The 20320-nt window shown below is 41.0% G+C and overlaps 1 protein-coding gene across 5 annotated transcripts in view; it reads right to left on the reverse strand.

Annotated features, from left to right (window-relative positions):
• foxj3 (forkhead box J3) overlaps positions 1-20320 on the reverse strand; it is a 74198-nt gene that overhangs the window by 28367 nt on the left and 25511 nt on the right. For 4 of the 5 annotated variants that reach the window (XM_027279814.1, XM_019262945.2, XM_010731372.3 and 1 more), the window contains exon 2: positions 13601-14110. In XM_027279814.1, the coding sequence (XP_027135615.1) occupies positions 13601-13921 (321 nt within the window). In that variant the 5' untranslated portion in view covers positions 13922-14110. Of the gene's footprint in view, positions 1-13600; positions 14111-14324; positions 14714-20320 lie in introns of those variants that run through there. The other variant, XM_019262944.2, reaches the window with a different exon arrangement.

The raw sequence follows: 20320 nt of genomic DNA on the forward strand, positions 1-20320 counted from the left end.
GAACCCGAAGGCTGCTACACAAGCAGAGAAGAAAGTAAGCCATTTATCATCAGTTCTAATCTGATCTGATACTTAGCTTTTCATTAACAAAAGGACATTACTGTACATGCCCATGACAGACACAGGGTGATGACTCAGTGTAACCTTGGACTCCCCACAGTAACCTGTCAGCAGGGAGAAAATCCACAAAGGAACAACAAGTGGCAACGGCTCATTTTTAAAATCACTGCTCTGCTCTCGCTAACAAACTCTGCAAAAAGCCTAAGAGAAGCTTTTTTTCTGTAACATGTATTAGATTTGATTTCCTTCTGAAAGGGAATCACAGACCCACCCTACAGTCCATTAGCCAAGTTAATGCAGAGCTGCCAGACTTGCTGACCCATTAATAATACATTGCAGCGGTCAAAAGAGGCCAGACACCTCCGTGCACCCCTTCATCCCTCTACACGGCCACATTAATGGACTAATTCAGATGCAATTAACTGGTGGAGAGAGGCTGTGGCCTTGCGGCTGGTGGCTGCACAAGCTGAAGGGCTTACAGCCAGGGCTTGGATTATAATCACTGCGAGCACACACATGAACACACACACACACAAAACAATTTACATACAACTAGAAAAGGAGCCAACACACTTGTAGTAAAGCAGAATGTAGCTTTCTCCAGCGGATATCAGAAAGAAAAAAGAAAAATTAATGAATATCATTTATACTTGTCATCATGTTTATCCCTATAGATAATATTTTTAAGTGGCTCTTGGCTCAACGTCTGTTTTACAGTCAAATTCAGCTGAAATTCATCAAGTAAACCTGAGATCTGTTTTTCTGGCCACTTGGAGGCAGTGGAAGCAAGATGTCATCGCCTTAGAATCTGATGTGGCAAACATCAGCAATTATTTGCAGTCTTCTGTGTCCACCCAACAAATGTAACACCGATATTTACTCTTCTTCTAGCTCTGTTTTGGTTTCCACCAACTCATGGGAAATATGTGGATCTTCAGCTGGAACCATGTTTACCAGCTAATTGCTAGTTTCCTCTATCAGCCACTTGCTGGGCAAGTAATATACAGTTCAAGCTTTTTTCTGGTCAAAAACAGTGCAGGGAGAGTAAAGTTGCAAGATGAAAGATGGAAACAATGAGCTGAAAGACACTAAAGCTCCACAGAAAAAAAAAAAATAACAGCACATTAATAATAATGTCCAACCCCCTTATGCAAGTAGGCATCTGCATCCATGATCTGTTGTTGATAGGGTTGCAAAATTCAGAGTTTTCAGTTAATTAACAGGAATTTATAAATAAAACGTGAATAAACTGTGAATTTACAAAATATAAGGTTGGCCCTTAATAGGAAACTTAAATATGTTTTAGCATAATTTTAACTAAAATAACCAGATTTCATGCAAGTACACTTGAATATCTGCTTTTCCTCTACCAGATTTCATGCAAGTACACTTGAATATCTGCTTTTCCTCTATCACATGCACATAGAGCACAAGACTATTGAAGCTATTGAAAACTTGTGGACTACATAAAGTGCTGATGATTTTATGGAGTAAATATATTTGATGTATGGTTTTAATGTTGAACTTTCAAATAACAAATGATGAAAATCCCGCAAAAATATTACCCCCAATTTATAGTTAATTCCAATAAATTACCATATACCCCTTTGCAACCCTAACTGTAGATATAAAATATTGATTATAACCACTTTAAACACCAGCGATGCTTTTCCTGTGGGGACCTTCCTTATTGAAAATCTACATGAGACGACAGGGTATGAAATGCTTACACTGCCCGGTGCTGCAGTTTAATTTCTTTTTTTTAAACGTTTGTCTATTACAGCAAGTTTCATACAATAATGTGGCGGCGGCGGCAACCTGCTCTTTGAGAATGTGACGTTGACAAATGAGCAATTACAGGAGCGATATTCACGTGTCACATCTGTGGCCGGCATGACCTACGATTAGCCCTACTGATGAATGTGAGATGCGAGAGCTGAGTCTGTCAACACAGGCGCCTGGGAAGGCAGCGTGGCCCATTCTGGCATGTCATCCATCACTGGTTCCACTCGGCTGCCACAGCTGTGTCACTGTCCCCCTCTCTCTCACAGACCGCTGACCCCACTGAGGACGCACCAGCAGGATGATCAAATATCTCTCTGGGATAAAAGACAACCATCGCGTTTCACTGACAAGGCAGAGGACAAAGAGAAAAAACCCTCTTTCGTACATTTCCTTCGCCGTGGTGACATCTTTATCAATAAGCAACATTTAATGCAGGGCAGCGACAGAGTCGTGTACAGACACATTGGCTGCTCGCCTTTCATTCCAGAAAAAGCAGGAGTCGTGAAGAGCAGAGTGAAGCCATTAGCTGGGGGAGGCTGACACAGAAGGTGAGGGGGGTTAAATAATTGCCAGAGAAGAGAGAGGGTGGATTGAAACAAAGATGAAATGGAACAACATCGACCAGACGTATTCCCAAGATAATTACTTGCCATGCAGATTTTATCAACATGGCAATCATCGGGGCCAGTCAACTCCTTTTAAAAAATTCTATCAGATGTGGATGACCTACAGTCTGGCTGTAAGGCGGCATGGCCGAGCTCCCAGTCGCTTTAAGTGGATACTCAGTGGAGGGCTTACCTCAGTCAAGCTACAAACCTTTGACCCCTATCAGCAGTCCCAGGTTGCTGTAGACTTTTTAAAAGATCCTTCTCCAGACTCTGCTAATTAGTCCTGCAGCCTCTTTCTCTTTCATTTCCAAAAAGGAAATGCTGCGTGTACGCCACAATGCTGGCAGATAAATTAGCTGCACGCTTCACAGGAGGCAACCGTTCTTCGGGGAGAGCAGGCTACCTTAATTATGAATATTATTAATTACATTTGAAAGACACCAGCAGAATTTATTTTTTTTAAATAAGAAAAAAAAAATAAATAAAAAATCAATCAATCACACTCATAACTAAAAAGATATTTGCTCAAATTAAATCACACCTTGTTTACTCCAAACAATAGTGAAAATTAATATTTAATATTCAGACGGAGCCGGTGGCAGCAGTAGTCAGTCTAAGCCAGCTTGGATGAATTTAACAGGGCAGATTCAGTGTTAAAGGCGGATTCAGAGGACTGTGCTCTATTTATAGCACAGGATTCATCAGCGTACCCCCCCTCTCCTTTCTCTTCCTCCTTGTCAGGGCTAAAAATCAGTGCACGTACAAGACTCTATGTTAAAAGGCACCATCTGTGATCGCAATGTAAACAAAGGTAGCCTGATATTCAGACCGAACAGCCATTATGGTGCTACTCCATTATTCAGTCTGACATCGCCTTCTTATTAGCAGTTTCCTGGAGGGGAGGATTTGATTTTACCCTAACCAATCACTGAACTAATGCATCCAGATGCTCTGACTATTTTAGGCTGTATACATTTAGTGCAACTTACTTAGCAAATTTACAGAGACCAGCTGATATATATATAAAAAAAATACAGGTTTGGCAATTTACTTTTAAAATATCACACAGTGATGTATCAGTTTCAGGAAAATGATAAACAATGCAGAGTCGAATATTTTCACAGCACATAGCAAGAGGTGACTGAGTGTATTGTTATCTTGTTTAAGAACATCAGAGACATTATCGCTTTCACATACATGTACATAACACGGAAAGAAACAAAGCGTTCATTATCTTGAGACAAACCGCTGAGGCAATAAAGCTTTATGATACAACAAGTAGGTCCGACCGAGCAATCTGATTAGTCAACTGAGACATTTAGAACGTGCTCAAATCAGTGTGACAGCACACCTGACTCATCACTGAAAGTATCACTCCGCCATCTCCACATCCTGAAATCTTTAACATGGAAACAAATACAAATAAGTCCACTGGAAGTCAACTTTAAAAAAGTAATACACCTGAATTTACAATTTCAGCTTTTTTAAAATAAATATTATGTGTGTCATGGAGCTGTTAGACCGCCTCGTTAATACAGGTGTGTACCTCGTTTTTGTGCGGCATGTCAGAGATCAAACAGTTCAGTGAGCTCAGAGGAAATGTTTTTAAAGACTAAAGGTCGACTAATATGGAATGAAGAGGAATATTCATTAGATAAAAACATGTTGACCATTTTGGAAATCATTACAGCGATCATTGTTCAATACATTTTGACTTTTGCTGTGGAGTTACTGGAAATGTTTGGATCATCCTCCCATCAGCTGTGCCGGTGAGTCGCTGATGTGGTGCTAGCTTCAAAATTAATGTGAAGTTAGGAGGCCAATCTGTCCGTGGAAAAATATATTTTTCAGCAGATATCTTAGTCACTACAAGACTGAACTAGCAAAGCAGTTTAGTGTTTATATGTGTGCTACTTATTCAGTTTGGAAAACTCCACGATCTCCATAAGCTTTGACAGGACTAGAAAGTTTCTCTGTTGCTAGGTCGTTACTAAGGTGAGGGCTACTTGCTGGAGCAGTAAACTCGGCTCCATTACACAGAGGAGCTTACTGCTGTGACCGATTGTTTTCCAGGTATTAGTCAGACCCTGTGTATCACCATAGAAACGGAGATCAGAACAGAAACGGCGAGCAAAGAAACGTTTATTTTGAGGGCAAATTTCCCCAAAACATGAAAATCTTTTGATTATATATTCAATTTAAGTTGGTAATTGTTGTATAATCGCAATATTACACTTGAGGGTGTGCTTTAACTTATTATTGGCACTTCAATAATCGTGCCAATAATGACGTTAAAGCACACCCTCAAGTGTAATATTGTTTGATTAAAGACTGTGTCCGCTCAGCTTGTCCGTACTCTTTAAGCAGCACGGGGATCCATCTTCCTTACCAGTTTGCCAACATATGACTGTGAACATGTTTGTTTTATAGTTGTACTGTAGTTACTTATATTTAATCATATGCCACATCACTGATTTAGAACAATGATTAAACATATTGTCTGACTCTGACACAGCTGGGTGATGTCACTAACTTTAGGCACACACCCAAAAGATCTGATGACTTGGTTACCGCTCCAGTTTGGTGAAAACTGTTCAAATTACATTTATATACAGAGGCTAACAAGAAGGCTGGATATCAACCAGATTTGAATGTTTTTAAGTTTTTAATGTTTCCTGATGCTGATTCTTTGCTTTTACTAGAAGTTATTGTATTGTATTTTCCAATAACAATCAGCTGTGGAAGAAGAACGTTCGTCGGAACATCACCCCGAGTATTGACGCTATTTAAAAAAGGATAAAACGTTCCTGATTCTTCTTCAGAAACCCGGTGATAGGGTGGCAATATTCACAGACACTCGCAGCAATATTAAGCTCTTACTGTACATTTCATTACGCAAAGGCGACAGCCAACCAAGTAGAAAAATGATAGAGGGCAAAAGGCCACTCACTGGGAAAACTAAGTTAAAATACAGAGTGCTATTTTTGTCTAAATCTTTCTAGCCATGGAACGATGACTAAAGAGTTTCTGAGCAGCTCCCTGTGGCCCTTCATCTTCCCTTCTGAAAAAAAAAACACTAGCTAATGATTTTTCCAGTTATGAGTTGTTCTGAAATGTGCCTCAAATTCCTTGCAGTTCATAACTTTAACTGTGACACCGGGGTTGATTTTCTTGCTCAACTGCGCTTCAGGCTACAGATCTGTGACAAAGCAAGGGCACGGCCTACTGAAGGTGATGATCTCAGTCACCACATAAATGGACAGCTCTGGAAAAGACATAGCATTACAGATCCTGACCCCCTTCCCCAGTTATTAGAGAGTCTTATGGGTCTCACAAATGCCAGCCAGCTAAACACTTCAGTCTACTCCATAGTTCTCATATTCAAACCATTATTTGGCAACTGAGACAAAGGCCAAGCCTGAACCCGAAAGCCGTGAGTACACTGACAAGTCCTACAGCTTTGGACTCTCATGTTTCTACATAATTACCAACTGTAGAGCATGCCTTAACAATTCAAACGGATTAATACTTTTTTCAAATACCTGAGGCTATGACTAAGAACATGTGCAGAGATCAACAGGCCATCATTATCCACAGTTATCTGCATTATAAATGATTCTCAGGAAAAAAAAGAAAGAAAAAAAAAAATCGGCATAAGTGGTGTGTCCCATCCTGTGAGTCAGGTGTCGACTTCAAGAGCTCTCATTATCACAAAGGAGGAAGTTCACTGAATCAATTGATGACCATAGCAGCCATTTACAACTGTCTGCTGTATCACAACTCACTGAGCGAAAAGAGCAGATGGGTGGGAGCTGTTAAGGGTTAATGACTGTTTAAAATGATAACAGAAGTCATATATATAGGGGATGAACTGTGAGGCCCTGGCCATGACTGTTCAAAAGAGCTACAGTTTCAAGTAAAACTGGAGCCAATGTTTCTACACAGGCCTGCAGGCCACAAGAGGAAGCGATAGAAGCCTCGGGTCTTTTATGTTCTGCAGTGCAGTCAGCACTTCACTCAGTGGAGTGTGGGGACAGCAGCTACTGCCAAAATGTATCTGTGCCAAGGCCTGCCAGCCTGCTCTCCCCGCCCACTCTAAGGGCCAGAGCGTGAGCGGTGGGGCGCCGGTAGGCGGGTGCAAGGTGAGGCTGGTGGGCGGGTAGCCAGGCTGGAGCTTCCTGACACGGGAACCCGCCTCACAGCAGGATCAAACTGGCTGCCGAGTGAATCACTACCTCTCCCACCACCTGACAAAGTCAGCACTGGGCCAGCACACAGCCACTTTTGCTGTCTCTACAATTGAAAAAAGGAATCCAGGATGAGACAATAGTGCTAAAAATCACCTCATCAATCAACAGACTGCGTCTCAGCCAAGGTTCATATGACACCGGGCTGAAAATGAGAAATTTATGAACTTTATGAAAAGGATCACTTTGGACTCTGGGTTGGTGCATGAGTTACAAAAGAAACAGAGCAGCGCTCTAAATATGCATCAGTGCTGCTGATACAGTATCAGCAAAGTGGTTAAAATTTAAATGCTTGCTTTACGGTGTAAGCTTGAGGTGGGAGATAGGGCCAGGAAGCGCAAATTCTCATACCTGACCAATCTTATTCAAATAAGCAACAGGAGCGGGGATTTTCTGAGCAGTGGCTAGTCACTACTCAGAAGCAGAAACATTATCTCCAGAGTAAATAATGTCCTGGAGGACCAGTAGCTACCCAAATCGCTTCTTAAAAAATAGAAAACTGCTCCAGGCTGCTATTATTAAGCCTCAGATCCAATGGGAAGTTGAACCTTTGATCTGTTTAGGGTACTGTGTATTTGCATTTTATAATGAGATCAAAGCAAGGTCCAGGGCCTCTGCAGAAGGCAGCTCTGTGCCCCATCTCTGCGCACTGGACGATTTACAGACCAAAGCTACATTTTCCTGTTAACAAGATCATGTGAGAGCTATGGACCCCAGTGGAAATGCAATGGGAGATTCAATGTTTGTTAGGCAATCAACTGTAGCCTACATTCTCTTCCAGCTAATTTTCACTCCTGTACACAGGTGTGGAAGAGATGAAAAAATAAAATCATGCCGGTAGCAACAATCTCCTCAACAGTTAAAGTTCAAGAGCAAACATTTCAAGCATTTCTAAACTGGTTGAGAATTGCTCCAGATTTTCTTTGGCATTCTTCACCTGGAAGAAATGCAGAGGGGAATTCACACACTTTGCCTGAAGTGAGCCTACAAGGAGCCGGGAGAAGGTTTGAGATGAGCATGGAGGTCAACGTTTAAGAGTGTATGTGGAGTCTCTATTCAATACTGCTCCTGAACAGAAAATATACCAGAAAAAAAATAAATAAATAAAAATCACACTGACTGTCACTGTGTCTTTGGCTGAGCTGAGGTGAGCGGAGAGCCTGATCAGTGTAGAGTTAAGACATGCAGATCAATAAGGAGGTCTGTTTGCTGAAATAAGCCCATCCAGTGTGAAGGTCTTATTGTAGCAACACTTGAGACAGAGAGACATTATCTGGTATAACGCTGAAGACTTGGATACAGTATTTATTTTACAAGCACAGATCTCAAAACTAAACTGTGAGCACACATGGTTGGTGACCGTGTCATATGATACCACGTTAGTACTGGTAGCTTACGTCATGAACTGCAAGCCTCCTTCGCACACGACTCACCTGCTGCTGTAAAAACAGGTGAGAAAAAAAACCAACAACTTGTTTTTGGAGGGGACTTTATCAAAAATACAGCTGTTTCTGTATGATACAGAGAGAGAAACAGAGCGGCGAGGCAAGCAGGTGAGCGTAGAGAGACAGAGGTGGATGGGTTTCATTCCCTGGTCACTGTGTGAAACACACCGGCAACTGGCAACTGAATATGTGTTCATTTCTGCACCAGCAACATGTGCAGGTTAAATAAAAAAAAATTTTTTTTATTTTTTTGCCATGGCATCAAAAAAGGTATCAAGCATCGTTTTTTTTTTAAACCAAGTATCAAAATTTGTGACAACTGTAACCATAGCAGCTTATTTGCCGTGTAATACAAATGTGGTGCAGCTGGAAATTTTGTGGTTAACGTCGAGTCTGTCTGATGGCAAGATAAAGTGGTGAAAATATTCTTAATATAGCATACATTTGAACTGGAAGGGGATTTTTGTTGTTGTATATTAATAAATATAAATATATTTATATTTTTATTTTTATTTTTTTTTTAAATGTTGACATTGACCCCTGCAGTGCACAGATACCTGCCTGCTTCTCCAAACTGGGGGTAGGCTGCACAGACTATAGCAGAGTACCTCATACAACCACACTCCAAAATACCTGAATGATCACCTTTAATAAGGACATAGGAAATATATATGTACTATATACTGTTTGGCAACAAATACTCCTTTGTTAACAGTGAATGCATGACATGATGATTTGAAGATGTTCTCACAGGTTTTACGTTTTAAACTCTCAGTCTCTCATTTGTTATATAAAAAGCTTTAAATTACATTGTATCCTTCCTATTTAAGGAAAATATTTTTGATAATCTAAGCAGTTATCTTAATATTTGTATTCTGATTTATCTCACCAGACCTCACTGGAAAAGTTTTGGATATAATGCTTTCAATAAATAATACAGACACCGGTAAGTACTTGACACTTGTTCCCCATGACTACAACAACTGCTAACATCAAACAAATTGGCCGATACTAACTGACAAAGCCACACTTACACATACGTCAGTAAAATCGTAACCACCATGGTTTGTTCATATAGTTACGATAGACATCTATCAGACTGCCCCTCATGATGCAGGCAGAGGTTGACTAGGGGAATACCCCCTCCCCTGCAGCTGCCTCCTTGAAGTGTCTTGAAGACACACGTCTGCAAAACCATTTATGCAAAAATTGCCCCACAAACAGTCGTAGCAAAAGAGAGCGAGAGCGCTGATTCGCCATTCATGACATGCAAGACGGCCTCCGTGAAGAAAGAGAGGCAGATTTAGGAAGTTATGACAGCAGACATGAAAGCGAAATCCAGCTCCTATTACGCTCGCTCCGTCGCTAATGACGCAAAGAATTTGCATTTTAAACCATTTTCTTTGCATTTATAGAAATTCAAAACATGCACGCACTCATGGTTTCTTAAATACTGAAACTATTCAGATTATTAAAAGGCTCATCCTCGCGAAGCACTCAGACATGTACGTCTGACCTTGAAGCGGGAAGAGGCCTGTTCCCATTTACCTTTTAATCTGATCAGAGGAGTCATCTGGGCCAAGCTCGCATTGCTCGGGATGGCAACAAATATGAATTGTGACAAAGAAGGCATAAAAATCCAGAACATAGCAACGAACAGGAAAGAGTGCTGCTAGGAGAAGCCTATACTTTTCTTGGAAATGTGTGTTTAGGGAGTCTAGTATATGAATATCCTTAAGGAAACTGGCAGCTGTTCAGAAATCTATGCTTGACATACAGGGAACAGACGGACACAGATGCTACGGTATATGAGCTAAATCGTACAAAAGGCTGCTTAGACAAACCTGAAAAATATGAAAACCTCAGAGACCTGGAGAGGGTGTTAAGAAAGGCACCATCTAATGACTTGCTCATAGATACCAAGCACATATTCTGCACTCTCGAAGGCAGCGTTCACAATTTTTGACCTTGATGAATTATCTGTTTTTTTACTGACAGCACTTATTGATATTTCTTAAAAGCGACGGCTAATGGAGTTCTATTGAGAGGACTAAATGAGTTGTTGGTGCCCAGATTAGCCCTGGTCTCATCTCGCCGGCACAGCTTGCATTATCATACAGAACAGACGCATGCGTGCGTCGAGTCCCAAATTCCTGCGACTGACATCTCCAGGGGAACGGAGGAGCGATGACTACATCCGACCTACATTCACCCCACCCAGGCATGCCTGCTTCCAACTAATTACACACACAAACATGCACACTCAGTCACACTATAGGTGGATTCAGATCATATTAATAGTCACATTGCAGGGAAACATTACTACTGTGTGCATATTAGCGATTTATATAATTTCAATTAGCATGCTACGGTGGGTTTTAAAGCCCCCACCCCGAAAAAAAAACGACTGTACAAGCTCCTGATGACTGGGAGAGAAACTTTTCCCAGGTTTTTGCTCAGGCTTATATGAAACAATCATTTGTGTGATGGGTTGTGAAACATTCTCCAAGCACAAAAACAGTAGTAACAAACCTAAGGCTACTGGAACTCGTTCAAACGCCCCAGGCATGGCAACCGCATTATTAGACTTCATTCACATGTCTTATGCAATGAAAAGGTTTATATCTATATATACACACACTTTATACACATTATTTCAGTTGTTTAGATTCTCAGAAAAAAACTACGGTAGGGAAAAAACCCTATTAACAAGAACCGAGAGAAAGATTGTGACGCAGACTCTAGGCCTATGAGCACATCTTCAAACCGCTTTTTCAGTGTTTCCTGTGCTGTACAGCATCCTGGTTAGAGTGATGTGGTTTTTCACACTTTTAAATGTGAGGGGTATTTCTACAGTTTCAGCCCACATTCAGGCCAGAATCTGGTGATCTATGCAAGCCTTTACTAAACTAGAAAGTACTTCAAGGGCGTCAATCTCCACCGACGCTGACTAATTCTATAACTTGCTCTTATAAGACTCTACATTCCACCGAACACTGAAAAGAAATCCTTTCCATTTCGACATTATATATTTATGAGAGCTTCATCTCTATGGATACAAAACACCGACAATGTGATGGTAGAAATCACAAAAAAATCTGTGATCAATAGTTCCTTGATCCAAGGCCTGTCGGTCCACTGAATTTTATCTTAACTTAAAAAAAACATAATAAGAGCCTTGACCGAAGTAATTAATGCATTAACACACTGAATACTATGTATTATGTACTCATAGCTCACTGGAAAGTAGTATTGATACTGAGTGGATTATTCTAGTGAAAGAAAGTGCAATGCACATAACCCTTTAGAGCACCTCTGAATAATCACAAACCCTGAACTGTACTACTGTAATATTACATATGATGCAAGCTTTACAAATGCTAGGACATAGAGAGAAAAAAAAAACTTGCTTGCTAGGAACTAAAATGTACAAGCCAGCATAAACATAAGTTTTGCTTTAAAGAGGAATGTTGTGAATTTAAAGCAAACATCTTTCATGATCTCACACTGCTTGAAACTGCATGCTTATTCCCAATATTGGAAACTTGCCCTGGTCAGTTAATCCCAAAGAGGATTGAATTCGTTCGCTGGTTAGATACGAAATAGGTTGTAGTCACACAGAGAATATTCTGAAAAATACAGAACAGCTATCGTGACTATCTTATTTTTATATATTAATCTGGTATCAGTTAGCATTTTGAATTATTTCCAAATCGTAAATACCATTTATTCGTTTTGGACATAACCTCACCATCCTGAAATAAGCGTTTCACTTATTTCATAATAAAGCCGCACTTGACAACAAAAAGCACATTAAAAGGCCACACGCGTACGACAAGCTTTGGTAAATTAACATCATGTAGTCCTTCATGCTGTATCTACAGTGGGACTGTAACTCAGTGGGTAGAGCAAAACTTCAACCCTGCCAGGAGAACAAATTTGATTCCCACTGAGGCCACCCACTCTAAAATGTATAAAAAGTGTACGCAAGTAAAAGTGTGGACTAAATGTTGTGTCTCATCAACAGTTATTTTAGTTGGGCTAGTCAGTTACACCCTCGTATTCCCAGGCAAAAAAAAAAAAAATGTGGAAAATGTGTGCACAAGACTTCCACAAGAAGTCCACTTCAAACTACCTACATGATGATTTACTTAAAGCTGCTTTCTAGACACAAAGAATATAAACAGTATCTTAATGGATACACCCTGAGCAAAGAGTCCTACATGCTCTGCAACTGGATATGTTAACAACCCTAGCGTAGCAACAAAGATGGTGCTACTATAATACGGCTGCTGCAACCTTGTACCCGTGTCTGGAGACACGAATCCTTGGTGTGCAATGAATGGTTAAATTCAATGCCAAAAATGTTAGCCTGTATACAAAATACAGAGCTGACCTCAGTGTTGTGTGAAAATGGCTGCAACACAAACGCAGGAATGCACGAAGACTGACAGCACGTAGCGCTGCCATGTTACTGACAACTAAATAAGGGATGATGAAGGTAAAGGAGGAAACAAAGGTTGCAAAATAAAACAATTTATTTCCTTACAAAAGGCCTTGCCACAGAAGCTAAAAATCAATCCATTTACAATAACACATGCTTTCTCATCTCCCCCATCACCTACACACACACACACCTTGTGTGATTGCAGCCTGTGGGAACGCAAGATCTTGTCGCCCCAGGAAATGGGCTTCATACATCTTGTCTGACTGCAATAAAGCAGTGCCTAAGATTCTATTTCCAATAAACGTCGACTGATTGGAAAACTCATTCTAATATCAATTTCCATCTGGGCCCTTTAAAAGGCAATCAGCATAGCTTCATCTCGGTATATCATGGGCTCCTTGAGATGATGACACAGCACTGGCTCTCTCCTTCTGCATAATGGCCTTCTCCTATCAAGGCATCTGCAATGAATAATACCACCCATGAATGGGCTATTTAGTCTGTGTTCGCACAGATAGGGGCCACTTCTCTGAATATTAATCCAGGGTTTTACACTTCATATGGTTCTCTCAGGGCTGCACCATATTTCATTCGTTGGAGTAAGGCACTTAGTGTGATTTGGCGCACTCATAGTTTCTCTCAAAGCTTTCTCAGAAGTGACAATGGTGATTACCAACGGCATCTCACTTTATTTAAGATGCCCAGCAACCACAAAACAATGATTTAAGGCAAGGCATATCAATTTCAACTTTTCTACAAACGCTGTTCACAGCTTAGTGCAAATTGTATAATCAAGGAGGAATTTCCATTAGTGAATCAACTGAAGTAAATCACTCTATATCTGCTGTCGTAAAAAATAAAAGAACACCTCATTTCAACTTTCAGAAGCACTAAAATAACGTGTGAGTGTCACTATAACCGGAAAGCAGCCATGTCATCATGATGTCAATTGTCTTTTATGTCACTACATCGGCTTAAAATAAAATATTAAAAGTGTAATTTTCTCACCTTCCAACCACTGCCCGCCTCCCTGTAGTAGGGAAAATTATCACAGATCCACTGGTAGATCTCGCTGAGTGTCATCTTCTTCTTTGGCGAGCTGTTGATGGCAAACGTGATGAGGCTGGCGTAGCTGTAGGGCGGCTTGCCGTCCTTGTGCTGCTGCACCTCCTCCTGGTCCAATGTGGTGTTAGGATCCAGAAGGGTACCCTTTTTGCCCATGCCTGGCCCGTGGGCATTTTGGGCGTCCGCCTTGCGGATGGCCGCCTGCATGGTTAGTTGAGGAAGCCAATCCATGGAGGTCAGGCTGCTCTCCAGCTCCGACGTCATGGTGACGGCAGGCTGGGCAGAAGGGGGGGGTGGGGAAAACGTGGAGGTGGTGTTGGTTGCTGTTGGTGCTCGGCGGGTTGATGGAAAGCGGACCAGGTGTGGAATAACAAATGGAGACGACTGACAGGTCAAGGAAGAAGTCTCCCCCTCAGCTCAAGACATCAGCATAATGTCTTCGGTAGATCAACTCTGGAGAAACAGGAAACAGACATGCCTTTATTAGTCAACGTGTTACAAGGAGCAACCAAACATCATGGATAAAACATATGTATATCAGTAATACTGCAGAGAACGAAAAGAAATATAAGCGAGGAAGCAACTCTTAACGGTTTGCCCAACATCAAAAACAAAGTGTCTCTGTAAAGTATGCTCATATTCGCTGTGCAGGAGATCACAAGCCCACCACTTTCTCCACCACTTGCTGCTCTCAAAGCTGACTCATAGCTGGGACTCCATCTGCACGTAGAGAGAGTAAATGCCAGGCAATTGTTTTCACAACTGCCAGCCAAATGGGGGAATGGCTCAGGAGGAATTCCGACTCTCTTGAGGGTAGTAAACCCCCTCTCCTTTTTTTCCCTGCCTGCCAGCTTTGCCTGCCTCCTCTCTCCTTCCTCCCCCAAACGGAGCCTCTGCCGTAAACAAGCCAGCCAGTGTCGTCTTGCAAACTGTCCTCAGCCCTGTGCATGTCGGCCGTGCTGCGCGAGAGTGCAGCCCACAACAGCCTGTCCCTCTCTGTCCATTTCGGCACACTGCCCTCCCTGTCTTAAAATAGAGGGGGCAGAGTAGAAAGGCCTAAAGTTACAAAGGTAGATGAACACAAGCAACACAAGGGGGAAAAACCTGAGCAGTATGACACTGCAATCTGTCTGAGGGAGGGAAAAAAAAGAAGAGAAAACGGGCGGGAGAATGAGAAATCCTCACCAAGTTGTGGGATTTTTCTCTTGACTAAGCATGCTCACACAAGTGTGTTTTTGTGTGTGTGAGAGCAAGTGTGAGTTGGAGTGTGCACTCAGGCTGTCGGGCTGAGAATAAATACGGTCTTGACAGCACTCAATAGGTCAAATACCGTATCTTTCAAAAATAGCATTTGTGTGGAGTTATTACCATTTAACCCAGTTTTTCAAACTCTGGTTCGAATGCTTTGAGATAAATCTCAAAAAATGACGTCTTCTTATCATGATTATGATATTTGTTTTTATCAAAACATTTCGTTTTTTTAAGAAAGGTTTGCCGGAAAAGATAAACTCTATTAGTCAATAGACTTCAAAAAGTAGACTTTTTTGGGGGGGCCTCTGCTGTCAGTATGCGATGCAGCACAAATAGTAAGAAATTCCTAAATTGGGCAAACCGCTTTGGTCACAAGCAGTTTGCTGCTGTCCCTTTCAATTGATCTCTCACAGCGGGGGTTAGCTAGCGCCCAGAAGCCAATTCAATATAGGCTATCAGTGTAGACGGGCAGAGCCAGATGAAGGCATTTTTCATACATCCAAACAGAATTCAGAGAAAGGAAAAAACTAAATCCAGTTGGGGGAGATCATTAATGGAGTGGAGGATTGATCTAAAACCTCCTCCTTATAATCAGCGCTGGGTTTCATATGGCCCTGTAAAGTTTCTAATCCAAGTTTTCTGAGAAACATTGCTTCACATTTTTATCCGTTTCCTGTCTAGTTTTTTCAGCGATACTCCTTCCAAGTATAAATTTTCCTTTTTTAGGCTTTAAAAGTGGCTGCGATGCAGAACAGCAGCTGTGGTCACCTTGAATTCATGTCAGTAATGACATTTTTTATTTTTTTTATTTTAAAATGGGAAACAAAATAATACCAAAAGTCTTAAAGAGCTAAACTGCTCAGAGCGTAATCCCTTTAATGGACTGTCAGTTTGTCTGATCAGCATGTTTCTGTCATATTCAAATGTCAAATCAGCTGTCGTACTTTCTCCAAAATATGCTGCTGCAGACAGAGCTCTGAAGCTTTGAGAAAGGCCATGGATCACAATTAAAGCAGCATAGTTTATATTTTGAAATAAAAAAAAGGTGACCGCTTGGAACATACTAAGCATGAAGGTGGACAGCAAAGAAGCACGATATGCTAGCAGGGTGCTGTTTTGATACTTAAATCCTTGGAGTGAATGTTGCCTTTGAAATGTATTTCAACTCCATGAAATCAAGCTGCTCACAACTTTTAATTTAATGAGAAGAACATAGTTAATGTTTTATGGCCATCTTTCAAGCCTTCTAAAACTCAAAGAGTTTCACTTGGAAAGGAGGTGCTTATTTACTCTTGAATGTGTGTGTTTTTTTTATTCTTCCTTTATAAAAACACTAGGACCTTGATAAAAAATAATAATAATAATAAAACACAAAAGGCTTTAAGGTAACACCCAACCCCTGCAGCCATGAGCAGACTGATAGATGAGCTGACTTGTTGACTGACTACCAGGTGAGTCAGTCTAATGGTGGAGAAGCTCGTTGTCACTGAAAAGACAAACAAATAATACACAACATATCCCCACCCTGTAACTGAAATACGGGTGACTCATAAGCTCCTAATAGCCGTAATTTTCTTCTTTGAATGGCGGCCTACCGAAATGTAAAACAAATTTGATTTCGGAGATGTATCTATTATAATCTGCAACACACACACACCACGGCCCATTACTAGTGTACGTCTTTCAGTTAAGCTCTGCCCATCTCACTGACCTCCAGGACTGACTTCAAGTCAATTTCATTCCATCAATCAACTACATATACATATGTAGCTATGTATAGCTCTCATTTTAATGTATGTTGTGATGCTTTAATGATGATTTAATTTCCACTGCTACTTCAGTATATGTACTAGTTTGACATATTCCAAGCAAATAACAGGAAACACGGTGAACCCATTCATTTTGAAGTGGTTAAAACACCATACAGTAGTTATAAAAACATATCCTCCCTGTTTTTGTTTATCGAAACAGTTTTGTTTGTAGGGATGGGAATCGAGAACCGGTTCCATGTGTTTCAATTTCATTGAATCGTTGGGCAGTTTATATAACGATTCTCTTATCGATTCCAGAAAGCACGAATGTCACCCACTCGGTTCAAGCGCTCCAAAGTTCGGCTGCATTTTTACCAAAACACATGTCAACAGGGCGACTTGCAATCATTGCAAAGTGGAGATAACAGTATCGGGAGGGAACACGACAAACATGTACAAACATTTGCGCACACAACATGCAATATTTTTAAATGAATGTCGTGTTTTTGACACGCTTCGGACAGGAGATGAATCTTAACCTAGCAGCAGCGGCAGCAGCCAGGCTACAGTATGACCACCTCTGCGGTTACTACAGAAGGTAAATAACACACTGCCTACCATGTTAGCGCGATGTGCTGCTTTGTAAAACATGCTATAACAGGTAACATTAAACGAATGCCTTCTGCATTACATTTAGAAGATGACCATGACGAGAGAAAGAGTCTGGCTGGCTCAGAGGCTGGCAGCTGTGCTAGTACTCGGTCCAGTTCACTGCCTCCTCTAGATGATGCTGATCAAACTGTTTGTTCTCCTTTTTTTCCCAAATGAGAATCGATAAAGAATCGAATCGTTAAGCAGAATCGATAATGGAATCGGAATCGTAAAAATCTTATCAATTCCCATCCTTATTTGTTTGTGTATCGTTCCACTGAATGTGTCACACCCTTTATTGCGTCTTTCTGTAATAATTTGCTTTAAATATAATGTTATACAATACAGCTGAAATGATTGCTTGATACATCATTGAAGAAAAACAACATTTTTGATACTCGATTAACTGTCTCAATCATTTTTATATTGTAAAATCTCTGGTTCCAGCTTCTCTAAAGTGAGAGTATGTAGCTGGGCAAATCTGATTAATATTTTTTTATTTTTTGGACATTTCTTTGATTATTATTAATCAATTAGGTCATAAAATTGACAAATGAATTAATAATGAAAAGAATTAATGGCAGCATTACAATTCAGCCACATAGTGCAAACGTATAGCCTTCAAACTGATTTAAATCATCACTCAGTGTCTGTTGTACTGGTTTGCATTAGGTATATGATAACTGGCAGCTTAATGTAAGGGTCTGCATAAGTTAATTCTTGGTGGTCCTGATGTAAATCTTGTTTGCATTCATACCGACTTTGCCCCCCCTTTCATACCCACACTCAGTATGAATGGGGTTAGCCAAGAGGATGAAGCAGGCAGAGCCTTCTGGTGGCCGCCAGAGGTGAGGTGACAGAGACCGGGGTTGATGAAAGGCGCTCCGCCCGCTACACGGAGACGCATGCCATTTGACCCTCTACGCTAATGATCCAGCTGCTACATAATCTGCCGGGCCAAGTCGGTGTCTTAATTAGAGAACCCTGGGCTGTGGCAGGAATGATGAAGCGCAACACAGGCAGGCAGTAAGACGGCCCTCCTGCTGCCTTCATTACCCCGCCAGGCTGTGGGACAGTCAGAACAGGGACAAGCCTGAGCCTGCTGCCACGTCAGAGAGGACTGTCTGAGTGTGTTCATCAACGGGTCTGGGGGTAGAGGGAGTACTGAGGAAGCGGCAGATGAGAAGAAAAGCCAGGGGAGATGAAGCAGTAGGGGAGGGTGTGAAGGGCACCGTGATGCTGGCATCAAGCCTGGCAGAGAGCAAAATGTGGCAACAGAGTCTGCATCGAAGAGGTCTGAGAGTTCAGGCACTATGATTACAAGCCCAGGGGAACAGACTGCGATCCGACACACACGGAGCCACTTTGATCTGGCTCTAGGAAAATAGGGTTCAGTCACTGTCACAGCCAAAAAAAGAAAACTTCTTTCTCTTTCTCTCGACTTTAATTTGTTTTTAGAACGGGGAGCTGAGACCATTTTCCAAAGCTGAGAGGGAGAAATGGATGGTCAAATTCATTCTCTATTCAACACTCAAAGTTTCTTTATCCTCCAGGGATTAATGGCAGATTTAGTTCTGAATGAGAAACTGAAAGCGTTTTTGAAACATCTTAATTTACCAAGTTCTTGACAGGATTTATCAACGTTCCTGCTGCCAACAGAGCACTGACAGCAAATCAGTGATTGTGTTTTGTGCCTCAGCTAGTGAGTCTGAAGTGGCTCAATCAAACTGACAGCATGGTTATTATACATGCGCCTCTTTTATTCAAGAATCTCCAATGAGGCAGCAAGCTGAGTAACAACCAGGGATTACTCAACACAACACAGCACATTACGTCAACTTCATCACATTAGGCAAGTGCATACCTAGATGCAAGTCAGCAACTGCGTCATAAAAATTAGCACGGTTCCCCAACTCCTCCACTATTGCAAAATTGATGTTTGAACTTCACAAGCACTTAAAATTTTTAGCAGGGCCCCTAACAATGCATGTCCCAGGATGAAATCAATATTTTAACTGTGATTTGCTACAATGAATGGCACTTAAGTGTCTTCAACATTTTATATTTTATATAATTAATTTGAATTCTAATTTAGAAAGAATGGATGTGTCTCATAAATGTTTGTATTGTTTGTAACAGGGTCATTCAAAATGCTCACTGTGTGGCTGAACATCTGAAACTATGGATGTCCTGACTTTAAGATCGTGTACCTGCTGGTACTGAGTCCGATTCTACACAAATATAATCTTAAATGTAGATTAAATGCTAATGGTGGTCCTGGTTAATATTAGATTTATAAGCCTTAATTACTGATAAGACATGAATGGAACCAGAACGCAGCATCCACGAGGAATTTTGTACTTTGTGATTTGTCGGGTGAGCCACGTTATTCCTGGCTGCCAACATCTACTTACTGTTATTGCCGTGTCCACTTCCACGTAAATGCCATGTTATCTTTGAGGATGGCATATAATTTATTTTGACTACAGTTAGAAGAGGGACGTTACCAGTTTTACGAGATGCTACAGCAAAAAGAACCTGATTGTAATTATATTGTTCACCGTTTTAATTATTATTTCATTGCATCTTCTATTTTACTCCCTAAATATAGTACACAGGTGCACCGTGCAATTTGTACGGACTGAATTAGTCCGCTTCAATAAAACTGTGGGGAAAGGCAGTGATGGGACCAGTGTGAAGTATCTAGTTTTATTGAAAGTGCTATGGTAATTCAAGCAAAGATAAGCACCTAATGTGTGTCATCTGCATGATTTGTTTGATGCTTTATGGTGTAACGTAAATGTAGACTAGTTAACGTTTATTACAACAGATTTAAGGAGGAATGTTTTTCACTTTTCCACTGGCTTCCAGATTTCCGTTAAAAAAAAGAAACGGATCAGTTTCACCTGGATTTTATGCTCCCATATAACAGGAATTTTTCCTGTTTCCTGCTGCAAAAGTGTTCACTGAATAGACCAGCGTCAAAGAGGGAAGCTCAGACTGCTGCCTG

Source organism: Larimichthys crocea, chromosome VI (assembly GCF_000972845.2).
Source record: "Larimichthys crocea isolate SSNF chromosome VI, L_crocea_2.0, whole genome shotgun sequence".
Taxonomy (NCBI): Eukaryota; Metazoa; Chordata; class Actinopteri; family Sciaenidae; genus Larimichthys; species Larimichthys crocea.